The sequence below is a fragment of the Psittacula echo genome, assembly GCF_963264785.1.
Source record: "Psittacula echo genome assembly, chromosome: 6".
NCBI lineage: Eukaryota > Metazoa > Chordata > Aves > Psittaciformes > Psittacidae > Psittacula > Psittacula echo.
Genome location: NC_137743.1, coordinates 45,437,749 through 45,451,947, shown reverse-complemented (window position 1 = coordinate 45,451,947; position 14,199 = coordinate 45,437,749). Strand labels below are relative to the sequence as shown.

Here is a 14,199-nt window from a genome sequence, read left to right as displayed (position 1 = left end):
AATGCACAAAGTCAGCAGGAAGCTATCAGGTGAGCACAGTGTTGTCTTCCTGCTCAGAGCAGGATGGAAGTGAAGATGACTCAAGATTTGTCCATTGACCTGGAGAGTCCTGTGACCAGCTGCTTCAGTGGCTGTACACCAATTGGGTAGCAGGAACAATGTGAAGGGGAAGCGACTTTTAGTTTGGCTGCAGAAATTTTACCGTAGTTCGTGTACTGATTTTCTCCTATAAAGGATTATTTTGTGGTTTTCTTGAGTCACTGCCACCACTTGAAGGGTCAAAAGTTTTCTTGTACAGCTGCTCATGGGGTTTTTCAGATTGCCACAGTTCAATTTTGTTGTGAAAAATGCACTTACTCAGTATTCAGTAGCTGCCCTGTGTGCAGCAGTCTGTAGTGTTTGGGGATGAATGGTGGTCTGAAAGCATAAGAAACTGATTTATATTAGTGGTGTCTCCAACACATCAGTTGTCAGGATAGAGAGATTTGGTTTAGAACCCTTCAATTTCTCCAGTGTATGTCATTGTCTGTCTTCAGTTGCTTGGCCTGGCTTTAATCTGATGTCACTTGAACTATAAAATGCTGTAAGAGATTTGCCAGCCAGTTGGCTATTGAGTGTAAATGAGATCGGTTTTTTTTTATTTTGTCATTTAATTGTAAGAGCATGCTCACATTTAAAACTGGCAACAGGCACCATTTCATCAATGAAATACAAAGCTTGGGAAGTGTATGGAACAAGGACCGTTTCCTTCCCATCCCTAACCAAAAATACATGTTTCTTAGATAATCAAAACTGTCTGTGCAGCCTCATGCTCTGACAGGCACAGACTGCAAGGAACCTTGGCAATACAGTGTTTGCTCTCCAGTGGCATTAGCACAGCTAGGAAAGTATATCATTGCTTATGATCAGTGTAAACCAAGGTCCTCCCTAATGGAAAACATCCCAGTACATCTCCTGTGGTCACTTCTGTTTTCCTGGTCTTAGTACCAGTGGGCTCTTGTTGTTTCAGTCTGTCTGGGGTCAGATGAATGTCTCTATGCTGTTCACTGTAAAGTAAAGATGACTGGCAGGAACAGGAATATGGGGCTTAAATAATTTATAGTCCCATGCATACATTTAAACCCAAATGAGAAGAAAAGTAACTAAGACAGACTCTTTCTATTCTTGTTAAATCACCCTTCTGTAGCCTTAACTTTTCCATGGCAGATGGAAGAACATAATCACAAATGTTTGCAGAAGATGCTGAAGTATTTATGTGGCATGGCACGGACACCCCATAGCAACTTCCTCTCAACAAGAAACAGATGAAAGCTGTCTGCAAATCTTGTATGTAGATGAAATTCCATATACCACTTCAAATTCTCATTTTGTATGCAAAAAAAAATCTCTCAATAGCAGATGGGAGTATTAACCACATTTTAGAAAGAAGGCTGTCTGAGGCTGCTAATAGCTCTTCAGCTGGCAGTGTCTCTGCCCCGTAGAGGTAGCATGTAAGCCCTGCCACCTGACAGGTAAGCCTTTGGGATTTTGAATGTCTCACCCAAGGCAACTGTTAGCCTCCTGTTTCCCTCATGCAAAAGATGGAGGTGGATACCCAGTAATTTTTTGTAAAAAGGGATCCTAAGGGAAACGCTTTGTTAAATGATATAGGAGGAAAATAATTGATCTGGATGACACTGCAAAAGAAAAGCAGCTTTGTCTCCTGAGACTGTGGGAGAGTGCTGTGATTTCACACTCAGACACAATGGGCTTTGGTCCCCACCTGTCCCAAAATGAATAGTGCCTGTATCACATACACTTAAAGTTTCTTCTCATGCTTACCAAATCTCCCTGGATGTTTTAAATCGGTTTTGGACCCACCAAGTATTTAAATAAGCAGGGTTGTCAGGGTGTGTAATGATAAGATGGAAAATGTCAGGGATGGTACTGAAAGTAAATTACCTCTCTTCTTCAGTCTGTCACCAGTGGTGCAAAATGTAAACAGCATGGCCACGGACTGGGATTTTCAGTGGTTGCAGAAACCTAATGCCCTGCACTGCAAATTACAGAGTTTAAGGTAGGGGAGAGAGGGGGGAGGGGGCTAATATATGTGTGTGTAAGGCAAACAAGTAAAGTCTCTTGTTTATAACCAGTGCTGCATCCTGCTTGCCTCTCCTGATCAGTCTGCAGAGAAAATCAGATCATTCAGGCTGATGGACTTGGAAAGGGCTAGGGCTGTTAGACTGCATCTGTGGTGGACAGCAGGCATCACTGCCCTGTATTCGTAAACTGCCTCCCCTTTCGCAGCTCTCTGCCCAAAAACTGTGGTTGATGTATATTGCTTGGCCCAGGTTCCCCCATCCCGTTTAGGGCCAGAGGGCTGATAGAAGTCACTGTGCTGAAGTGCAGTGGCAGAGGGGATGCTTGGCATCAGGCTCATGGAGGCCAGGCATCTGCTCATCTTCACAATTCATCTCGTTCTTCCTCATTGCAAATGCAGGCACTCCTTTGGCTGTTCATGAAGGGCCGGCAGCCCAGGGTCCAGACGGCATTGAACACTGTGTCTGCAACAGATTCACAAGCTGCAGGGAAGGAAAAGGTGAGGCAGGTAAGTAACGGGCCCTTCAGGACATCTGAGGAATAGGTGGAAACCACCCTAGGCTGAGCTCTGCACCGAGTTCTGTGGTATTTACAGTTGGAAGCAAGGACTGTTGTCTTATCTCTGGGTGCTGCAGATTTATAAATCCAGAGGTTCCCTTCTGCTGAACTGGGGGGCTCTTTTCTCCCTAGGGTGGCACCAGTCTGGCACTAACTTCTCGCCCCTATCTGTTCTTGCCTCTCTCAGGCTTTTCTGGTTGATGGATCTCTTGGGGCACTGCAAATAGCACTGTTTACCAAGCAGATTTCTGAGAAGATCTCCACAATACTGTCTTTCCTGGCTCCCTCTCCCCTCAGTTTTGCCTATAGCCACTACTAACCAACCTTTTCTGCTTTTTTGGGAGTTGCCAGCCAGCATGAAAATCCTACTGCAGTTGTAACAGCAGAGCTGTTGATAGTCTGCCTGACTACTAGCCCCTCTTCTTCCCAAAAAACAAGCCCAAAACTGCCTCTCAATAAATAAATAGGTTAATATGAAGTCTTTTAGGGTTTACTCACTGGCAACCAACATTGACTGCTGAATGCATACGGGAAAGCCCTGCCTTGGGGCTGTCTCCTCTTGCCTCAGCCTCTCAGAGCACCTCACTCTGCTCCTGCTGCTTTAGGAGTTTGCTCAGTTGGCAGGTGCTGGAGAGCCTGTAGTGAGTCATGGGAAAACCAAAGCTTTGGTTAACTGGCACTGCTGCAGCTGGGATGTTTGTGCCCACATGGAGAGAGTGCAGATGCTGTTCCCCTGCCTGCTGTCTCTGTCATGGTGACTCAGTGGAAGGGATCCCAGATAAGAGCTGGGATGGTGATGGTGGTGAACTGTGCAACAGGAGCTGTTCATAGCAGCACTGAGGACAGGGAGTGGCAGGTATAGATCACAGAACAAGAGGCAGAGCAAGGGGAGGAGAGGATGACTCAGAGGTTTGTTAGTTTGCAACTACCTGTGCTTCCTGCCGCAACCAGGACAGAGATGATGGAGGTATTTAGTCCTACTTGGCTATGGGCAGAGGTGGCTTGGCTCAACCAAAAAGTAAGGGCTCTGCTCCACCTTTACTCCCTGGTATTTCTGTTTCACTGCTACAGGCAGAAAGGAAAAAGGAGAGATCTGAAAAATTTGCAGGGGAAAAATCTGAAGGAACAGGAAGAGATAGGCTGCATAAGGATTTGTGAACAGGGGTGACCATGAAAGATTTGCCTGTAGCACTTATGTATTAGTCCATGTCTTTGTTTTCTCTTGATGGCCTGGACACTGTTTCCAAACATTTATCTGTGATGAAGTAGAAAGCCATCTGCACTAGTACTCTTAGTCGTGCAGCCTTACCTGTGTGCCATAATCAGGCTTCAGGAGGAGCAGATTAGAGAAGGCTCTCCTGCCATGGCTGACCTCTAATAGTGGCAGGATCTATGTTTCCTCCTTGTCATACAGTGAAGAAGTGCTTGATGTTGGGACAGGGGACCAAGAGGCAGGTTTGGACTCTTCACAAAGGTTACCAAATGCAGCCTTTACCAAAAAGCTCTTCCCAAACTTGCAGTCTGAAGCTTTTAAAATTAGGCAAAACCAGGATGGCTGTTGAGCTGCTGACACGTCACTAGAAGTTTGTTAGTATGGGGGCTTCTGAGGAATCCAGCTCTGCCCACCATGGCTCAGCCACCACGCATGTCCCTGGTGCCATCGTCATCTCTTATCTGTGAACCAGATCCCAGAGAGCCCTTGTCCTTGGCTCTCCCAGTTTGTTGGCCCTTGGCCATGTGCAGGTTTCAATGTGTGGTTTACTGGCTGTGGAAGGTTTTTTGGCCACGTGAAGGTGTTTTAAATCTTGGGGAAGAGCATCCAGGGGCTGAAGGAATTGCAACTAGGTTTTTTTGTTTGTTTGGAAGAGGGGGGAGGTTTTGTTTGGGGTTTTTTTCTTTCCACATGTGTTTTGTAATGTTTTCCAACTGTAAATAATTTAGGTCCCCAGTCATGGGACAGAATTGTTTGCGTAGGGGGCAGATCTCTGTGTTCTCACGCATCTCTGACCCATCTATGACAAGCATGGGGCAGATATTCTGCTCCCTACTGCAGACTTTTGCTGCTTTTGGCAAGGAGAGAGCTCCCTGCCCACACCCTCCCCTCCCTGCCATCACTTGTTCCCTCCATAGGGGTTGTGAGCGAGGAAGCCTACCTTCCACCTTGGAGACAAACCCGAGGCTGCGCTTGAGGTCGGAGCAGATGGAGTGGAGGCACCAGCGGAACTTGGCATCACAGCGGTATTTGTTGGCCCCACAGGTGTCATAACAGATGTCCAGCTGGTTACAGCACTTGGTCATGGCAGGGATGCCCAAATCTAGCTGGGGAAAGAGAGGAAAGCAGTGTCCTGTGGCTGTGTCCTGGCCTCAGAATCAAGCAGCTCCAACTGGGTGAGGGATTGCAGAGCCCAGCTGGATCCTTTCCCAGAAGCTACTTCTGATAGCTGGGGCAGCAGGAAGGAACACATGCTTCTCCCTCACCATCTAAAGTAAGGGGCAACAGTAGTGCAGGTCCAGTACAGGACAGACCACATTCCCTTCTCTCTGTTGCAGGGGACTAACTTCTCCTAGAGAGGTGGGAAACAGCCCCTCCATGAATCTGCTAGTTCTAGTTTGTCAGAGTTCATTAGAAAGTTTCCTGTCCTTTCCAGCAGTGGCAAAGGCCCCTTTTCTCTTTCTTCCTTTTCCTACAACCTGACAAGTCCTGCTTGTTGGCTTAATAAATCTGCTATAAGTGTTATTAATGCCTTATTTCTCAGAGAGACATGAGGCCAAGGACAAATACAGCTTGATCAGGGGAGTTCTACTTGCTTGGAGGTAAACAGCAGCTTAGCTAACAACCATGTGAGTGATGGGGCAGAAGGCCTGCCTCCTGCAGAGGCTGGACTCAATAGCTTGTTATAAATTCTTCCTCTTTTTGGCCTTCCTCATGTAATATTTAGGAGACTGTTTCTTCATTACACTCAGTGCTTGTGACTGCCTGCCTAAGGAGAAGGTACTATAGAAATGCCCACAAGGTTTGCAGTGAAATGTAGTTTAAGGATCTAATATTACATGAAGAATGGGATGCAAAGATGGGGCTTTTTGGAGCAGGAATCTGCCTGATTGCTGCAGACTTCATGGGCAGCAGTAAGGCATAAGGTAAATAATATTTCCTGCTCTTAGAGCCTCCTGGGAGTACTTTTCCTGGTGATTCTAATATGATTTCATTAATTGCTTTTAAAATAACAAGTGGGTGCAGTATTAAAGCCCGCAGGTTTATTTCATTGCTTGGCAGAGGCAAAAGCATGCGAGGGGGCTAAGGGCCAGGTGTAGAGAATGCCTTCAAGTATTGCTGTTTCTACATTATGCTATGCCACTGAGCTGTCATGGAACGTGTTCCCTGTCCTATCACAAGGGCACAGAATTGTTCAGGGCCTTGATAAAAATATGTTCCTCTGCTTGGCCAGGTGCCCCCTTTTCTTCTCATGGTACTAACCTGCTCAGGGAACTTTCTCTTTTGGCACCTACCAAGACAACCAGAACAACAGCCCAGTCCTTCATAAATGTAACTCATGTCTATGTGACTCCTGTTTCACTGCTACCAGCAGCTGAAATCTTAATGCCTCCCTGACTGACAGTTAGTTAGGCAGTGCTCAGACTGACATGTTTGCCTTGCTTGCTGACAGCAGACGGCTTTGTCTTCTGTCAGTCCCAGGCAGATAGCTTGTTCCCTGACACCACGTAAGTGATACTTCCTCCCTTTTCCAAAGCTCTGGCTTCAGCTGTGAAAAGAAGCCACCACACAGACACTGTGTAATGCAGCTAAGCCTCTTCCCTCCTAATATTATTAGCTGGTTACTGTGATTAGAGAATTGCATCATTTGTGGTTGGCAGGTGTGGCAGTACATACACTTTCAGGTACCTTGAGCCCCAGGAAGTTTGAGCTACAGCCATTGGGTTCCTGTGGTTTGTAGTGAGGTCGTGGCATTGGAGCCTTCCCTGAGAAAGAAAGGAAAAATGTTAGGAAAGCCAGTCTTCCCAGCAGCAGCACCAAAAAGCAGGAGTGTCAGGCAGCTCCCCTTTGGTCTGCATCCCCAAACACTTCACTCTCCCAGGAGGTGCAAGGAGGAAAGGATAGGTACTAGATCTGGCTGAGACTTGGGTTTCTCTACACTGTTCCTTGATGTATGTTCAGTGCTTGTTCTGTTTCTGTCCCAGCTGGGTTTATAAAAGGGAGATCTCAAATGCAGAGTGAGGTGTTCAGATATTTTGAGGTGCTAAACAAGACATTTGAACCCTGCTCTGGGAAAACTTTGCAAGCTGAGTGAACACTCCAACTAAAACTTGTGAGCTGAGCCTTTTGTAAGTCCATCACCTCTAGGGCTAAGTTTCTACTTCCCTGAGCACCACTGCAGAATTTAAATAGACATAAAATGGATGTAATTTAGCCCTTGAGGCAGGGTTGAGTTCTTTTAAGCTCCGTTTCCACTGTTTTCTTCTTGTCAGCACTGATCATCATTTAAGATGCTTTTCTCTTTTTTCTGTCCAGGTCCCCAAAATACCAGTGGTTAATAGAGGCATAAATCTACCATATTGCTGAGAAGACATCACAGACAAATGCATCAAAAAGTCTTATGCAAGAATGTTCCCAGCACCTTCTAAATTAAAAATTGCTGGAGTGGTTTTCCTTGAACAACAGATCTGCAACAAATAAGCAACAAATGAGCAACAAACTGAAATAGCTGACAGAAGCCAATGCTGTTTTCTCCAGCCCTATAGAAATACAGTATGCACCGGAGATTTGGCTGTCCCCAAGCCAAGATAAAGCTCTCTAGCTGACACTGCCGCCAGGTGATGGCATTTGTGTGGGAAAGTGTTTCTCATTACAGCAGTTACCTACGGTGTGTCTACCTTTCTGTCTACTTTTGAATAGGCCAGATTTGCTTCCTGCTCCAGATGCAACTTTCTAGCGCAAAAAGCACTGTTATTTTTAGCAGGTAAAGGTGTCTTAGCAGTAGACAAAGAGCACAAATCAGTTGGTTGCAGCACACTATCTGTATAGGATTACTTTTGCACCAAAACATAACTCTGAGGTAACTGAGGTACGTTGATCTAAGGTGACTTCTGAGTTTACTGACATATTGCATAATACAGTATTTTGGTGGTTATGCTAAGGCGAGGAGGAATTATGTCTATATATGATTGTCGTGGTTTAAGCCCAGGCCGTAAATCAGAACCACGCAGTCTAATTCCCCCCCCCCTTTCTTCCCTCCGCTCCTGGAGGGACGGGGAGGAGAATCGAAAGAATGTAACTCCCACGGGTTGAGATAAGAACAGTTTAATAACTAAGGTATGACACAAATCACTACTGCTACCACCAATAATAATAATGATAAAGGAAATAACAAGGAAGAGAATACAACCGCTCACTGACCGGTACCTCGCCCCCACCCCCCAGTGATCCAGCCCTTCCGGGCACTCTCAATTCTACATCCTGGGCATGACGTGCTGTGGTATGGAATACCTCTTTGGCTAGTTTGGGTCAGGTGTCTTGTCCCTGCTTCATCCTGGCTTCTCCTCCTCCCTGGCAGAGCATGAGACTCACAAAGTCCTTGGTCAGGGTAAACATTCTGACCAGCAACTGGAAAACATCAGCTTTATCAGTATTTTTCCCAGGCCGAAAGTCAAAACACAGCACTGCACCAGCTGCTAAGAAGGAGAAAAACTGACTGCTGCTGCTGAACCAGGACAATGATCTGAACCTATATCCTCAGGCTCCTAAGAAATGTAATGAGAGGAGGGCTGCACTCAGGTCTTGGTGCAATTCACAGCATAGTTGCTCTTTTGGGAGGGTGTGAGAATTGGGACTCAGAATTCAGATTTCCTGAACTGAGGCAGGAGGCAGAGGAAAGTTCAAAATCCAAGGTGGGTTTTGCAGGACGGGGTCAAATTTTAATGATTTGCTTGTAATATTGACAAATTATCTTTCTGCAGCACGTTGTCAGTTAATGGGATAAGGTGGCAATTCAGCGTAGGAGTGGGACTGCTTGGAGACATGGAGATAATTTTGTTTCCAGAGAAAACCTTCCATTAAGCTGAAGGTACAGCTATTATGTCTTAGAAAGTTGTCCTGAGGAAAAAAAACTCACATGAGAATTGTGATCAGCAAAACATGAACTACCTTCATGACGAGCCCTTGCTGGAAACCTCTCCTCTTCCTCTCTGAAAAACAGTTTAGTCATTTGTAAAGTGCCCTTTGTTGAACTCTCTCAGATAAAGTCCAAGACACCAAAATTAACCTCTCTCCCACATCTTGCTTTCTTGCTAATAGTAAAACAAAAGCAGAGAAGAAATAATAGGTATTCCTGACTCTACATGACCATACGCTCTGTGCTCTTGTTTTCATCTATTTCTTACCCATCCTTATAGCCACTTCTGTGATGGGGGAAGGGACTTGGTGGGTTACACTGGCTGTTTGCTACCTGTGTTTCACCAAAGGCTGACATCTGTCTGCTTGCTGCAGGGCATAGCTGGGATGAAGAAGAGAGCTGCAAGTGCAGCAGGACCTGCATGGCAGCATGCTGAAGAGTGATGCTGATGTGTAAAAGCACAGCATTGCTGAGAAAGCCTGTCCTTTGCAAGGAGTTTTATTTCAGGGCATTTTCTTGTCAGCACAACCTTAGAGGAGAACTGAAGTTGGGTTCCTAATTGAAGCAAGTTTCCCTGATGCATTTTAATATCTTCAGGCTGTTGTAGCTATGCCAAGAGACTGGAAAACAGCCAGCTGACTAGAACAGCCGCTGGCCATGCAGGAGGTCTCAGACACTGCAGTACTGGTACACTGGCAGGGGGAAATGTTTCAGGATGAATAGATGGTCTTGGAGCTCCTTACAGTTTTGAGTGGCCCATTGTTATTTCTCTGCCGCAGGCAAGCAGGCTTTGAACTGACATTGTCCTGTGTAACACAGCTGTGTTGGAGTGCCTGACTTTGAAGGCTCTTTTCTCACAGCCTGGATGTGCCTCCTCATGTGAAGCCCCTTAGGACCAAATTCTGGGCAAGATGTCGAAGTCCTGCCTGCCCAGACAGCTGAAGGAAGCTGTCAAGGGATTTACCCCCAGTTCAGGCTGTTTCCCACCCTGAGATGCCCAGAGAGATTTTGTAAGGAGGAGGAGGTATTTGTCAGCAATTGCTAGTGTAATCCTAATGTCCTGATTTAAGGGAGTAATCCATCAAGTTGTTTGTTTTCAGACCTCACTAGCTGCTGAAAAATCAAGAGTCTTACAGCCAGAATAGCCAAGTGCTGTGTGCTAAGCTGAAGATGGATGTGGCAATCACAGGTGAGTCCTGACCCTTATTATGGCAAAATAAGCTATTATTGGTGTCTCAGCTGAAATGAAAGAAGGCGGCATAATTTTTGCTTTGTGCCTGGAAAAAGTAATCAGGCCCTGATTCAGCAGGAGGATGGTAAAGATGGTTTGTGTTCATTCTTCTGGGCACAGACTGGCTCTCACTGGTTTGGGATCATCCCTGCATCCCTTCTACTTGCAGCCTGCAGTGTCTGGGCTAGAGACCAGCATGGACAAATAGTTTTGGAAGGGTCCAGCAAGACCTTTAGAGGCACTTGGGCAGTGGTTCAATAGTTTGCTCCTTCAGTCAGTGATTAATGAGTTGTTTAGCAGAGGATGAGAACAGCACTAACGATGTGCTTGTTTGTTTTCCTTTCTAGGTAACACATTTCTCCAGTAAGATGCAAAATGCTCCCAGGGAGCAGGCAGGCATTTGTGCCACTACCCTGTGGAGATGCTCTTCCCTCTGCCCAGAGTGCAAAGCCGGGGCAGCAGGAGCAGGGAGAGCCCCAGCCTTGTGATGTGCCTAGAGTGACCACTTCTGCAGGACTTGGTGAGTCCTGAGACTCCCTGAAAAGAGCTCTGATACCGGCCTTCCCGAACCTTCCCTCAGGACCGCAGCAGTCCCAGCCATGCTATGCCCACTACAGGGTTTTCAGTCACTACGTTAAGAAGGGCAAGTCCCCTTCTGCTCTGGATTTGGAGCGTGGTGTGGACCTAAAGGGAGGTTATCACACACTGTGTGAGGCTGCTATGCTGTGAGCCTTGGTATGGCCCGTCTGGTGGGCAAATGGGCTCATCCTGTGTGCTGCGGCAATGCTATGGTGTGCAGGGGTTCTTCTCTAGACATTGTGCCCCTGGAGTACACACTGCCCCCAGTGGGCTCCACAGAGCAGCCATGGCCCTCCCGAGGTGCTGTGGTGAGGCAGCCCTAGCTGGGGAATGTCATGGGGCCCTGGGCTGAGGGACCAGGGCTGCTGTGGGGCAGAGGCACCTGGCTCCCTGCAGATCTGTGGGGCTGAGGTGCCTGGCCTGGTACTCCCCCTTTGCTGTTAGCATGGGCCCAGGGAGCAGAGCAGAACAGATATATCCGTGTTATTTAAAAACAAAACATAACAAAAATAAAAAGAAGAAAAAAAAAACCAAAAAAAACCAAACCAACTTGAAAGCTGATTTTAAATTCTCTTTGTAGCCTCATTTTGGCTAAGGGTGGCCCATTTGCCCTCTTGTCCTGACAGGCAGCTCATGTCCCAGCCCTGCAGCATCTGTTCCTCTCAGCACCCTTGCTGCTGGCCTGGGAGGGTCAGGAGATGCTTCCCTTGGCTGCATCTGTTGGGGCAGCAATACAGGCAACCCTGTGCAGGCTGGAGACGTGCAGCACAGCGTGCAGCTCACGTTCTGGAAGAAATGGGATGTATACAGACTGAAATTGAGTTGGTGGGGTCTCTCCAAAGCCTGGAGTCTTTGTCTGTGAAAACCACAGCTCAGGGAAGGAGAGGGGTTGAAATCACCTCTGTGCTCACAAGCACTCTGCCCAGGCAGTCACAATGGATGTGAGATGAAGCTGGGGGAAAAGGGCTGGCAGGCAGTTGTAGATGGGCTGGCTGAGTTGACTGAAAACAGTTATTGCTGTGGGGACAGTTGTAGGGACACAGGGGAAGGACACAGTCTGTACGAAACCTCCTTTCTGTTCCCAAACAGGTCCTGCTGCACCTCTGTGTGCCCAGTTCCCTGCCCTGCTCTCCCCAGGATGTCACCCCCTTCGTCCTGACCCCAGGACAAACTCTTCCTTTTCAGTAAATCGTTCTAAAGTCCAAGGCAAGCGGCAGCTGCCTCGTTCTGCCTTGAGTACTCAAGGTTCCTCCATGCTGACTGCACGTCTTGTGTGCCTTCCTGTTATCTCTCCTTCTCCATCCCACTTATTAACCAACTTGCAACTGTTGAACAATGACACACTGAAGATTGCTGAGATTAGGGCAATACTAACAACCTCTTCTGAGTTAGGCCTGCGCAAGCTGCTCATCCTCCCCTCCAGGGCCTCACTGCCTACCCTGGTGCTTCTCTCCAGCGGTCTGGGCAGCCTGGTCACCTACATGCCCTTTCTGTAAAACCTATATATCCTCTCCTCTTGTCCCCTTGCACACAGCACTGTGGCTTCAAGATCAGGCTCTCAGTTCTCAGTGAGAGGGGAAGATGAGGGTCAGTGCCCCGGTGCTGGCACTAGCAGGGAAGCTGTGACTCTGCAGTGACTTTTCTGTGCTGAGCAGAGCAAGGGTCAGGTTATGGATAGGAGCTTGTGGTGGTCTTGGGGAAGGAAGAGTGCAAGAGGGGGAAAGGGCAAGGAGAGAGGAGCCAGCAGGAGTGGTGTTCACTTACCGTATCGACATCTGTACTGACATACTCCATTTTTTCCCCCAAGCAGTTCCAAGAAGGAGTCAAAGTAGCTGTTAACTGTTTCAAAGCTGTCCCGGATGGTCTCGATGCCCCAGTCTGAATAGGATGACTCTGCCTGGGAAGCTGGGTGGACAGTGTTCACCTGTGTTGCTTCTTCTGTGCATTGCCCTAAGCCCAGCATCAGGCACACAACTGCTGCCCTGAAAAGCAGCCACATGCTGCAGTCCAGATCCAGGCCCCAGAGCCCTCGTCCAGGCAGATGTGCAGGCAGGGAGGAGTGGGAGTGAGCTGTGGTGTGCAGGAGGCAGGTGAGCACCCCTCTGCCGTGGACTTTAAACAGTGCTGAGGGAGCCGGCACGAGGTGACCACAGTCAGAGTGCAAAGTGCACCGCAGGGATTTGGAACAAGTTCATCCTGCAGAGAAACACCGGGGAGTGAGTTTGCACAATCCCGCTGGAACCCTGCGGCACCAGGAGGGACTTGCAGGCCTGCCTGCACACGGGAGACCCTCTGCCTGCCCCACCGAGGCACTGCCTGGGCTGCCCTGCTCTCTCCCCAGCCTGCTGGGGGATGAAGAGTATCTCTGTCCAAAATCTCTGCTGCTCAGGCAATGGCAGTAACGGCTCAGCAGCAGGCTGAGGAGCCCCCATTGCCTTTCTCCTGGGCATGTAATGGGGCGGGATGAGGCACCCACCCAGTCTAGCTGCTGTGGGGGGGGCTGCTCCTAGCGAACCTGAGGGACCGCAGGGATGGCACACTCGTCATGCGAAGGGACTTTCCAAGCCTGCATGCCTAGGGCAGAAAAGGGTGGCAAAGCGCACCATGCCCTGCTCTGCTGTGGCTAGAGGGTGCTGTTGGGCCTCATAGGAGTTGATCCAGCCGCTAAGGAGTGGTTTGGGTTTAGAAACTGTATTCAGGGTGATCCCTTGGTGTGGCCCCCCAGTTATAGGATCAGTGATGCAGATGAGTATTGGCCTTTGATGGGACTCCTGCAGACTGATGTTAGATGGCTGGTGCTTACAGCTTTTGTGTAATGCTGGTGCTGCTGAATTAAACGTGTTGCATAGGTGGCCCCCGGCAGGGGAGGGCCAGCACCAAAGCCCAAGTCAGGTAACAGGCCTGTGGGGGAGCTGCAAGTCTTGGCTAGGACCGGCCTGTCAGGACGGGAAGCCTGCGCAGCCGGTGGAGGCTTCAAACAAGTTACTCATTAAAAGAAACCAGCCAAATTGAACACCAACAGCAAAAGACAAAGGAAACTACTCATAAAGAGCAGGGAAGGGAAGTGGCATGGGAAGGCTGCTCATGAGAATCTTTTTGGATGTGCCCCAGCAGGGAATTGCCTCTTAGAAACAGCCACTGATGGGCAGATCGGCCGATCTCTGTGGGCCCCAGCAGCAAACTTCAGCAGCCATTTCTGTGTGATTGGCTGGGCTGTCGCGTGGAGACTCCCCAGAGGCAATAGGAGCTGGGCAGTGGGACTTCTAGATACGTGGCAAACGTAAGTGCAAGTTACCACGTTTTACTGTTTTGCAGGAGACTTGGCCCCGCTGTATCGTTACTTCTGACGCACCAGAGCTGTGCGGCACCTGTCTACCTGCATCCTTCCGCATACGGCCATGTGTTATGTGCGCCAGACGTGAGATAAGGAGGAGGCAGCACAGCCAAGTCTTGGCTTCTCAGGTAAGTCAGGAAGCAGGGAAAAGAAGCAAACAAGCTGTCTGGTCCTTTTCCTGTGAAGTGGTGTGAAGCCAGAGCTGGCTGCTGCCTTCTTGCTTTGTCTGGTCTGATGCCCATCACTGACTGTGTTCATGTTCCATGCCCCTCAGGAGGGGCATGCGAGGG

General features: G+C 48.4%; 1 protein-coding gene across 1 annotated transcript; it reads right to left on the bottom strand.

Annotated features, from left to right (window-relative positions):
- Positions 1-2,442: 2,442 nt before the first annotated feature.
- PLA2G12B (phospholipase A2 group XIIB) lies at positions 2,443-12,574 on the bottom strand (the record flags this gene model as incomplete). Its single annotated transcript, XM_080621506.1, has 4 exons — positions 2,443-2,561; positions 4,791-4,956; positions 6,527-6,615; positions 12,340-12,574. 4 exons carry the CDS (start codon positions 12,572-12,574, stop codon positions 2,443-2,445), a joined length of 609 nt encoding a protein of 202 aa, XP_080477632.1.
- Between the last annotated feature and the right edge of the window lie 1,625 nt (positions 12,575-14,199).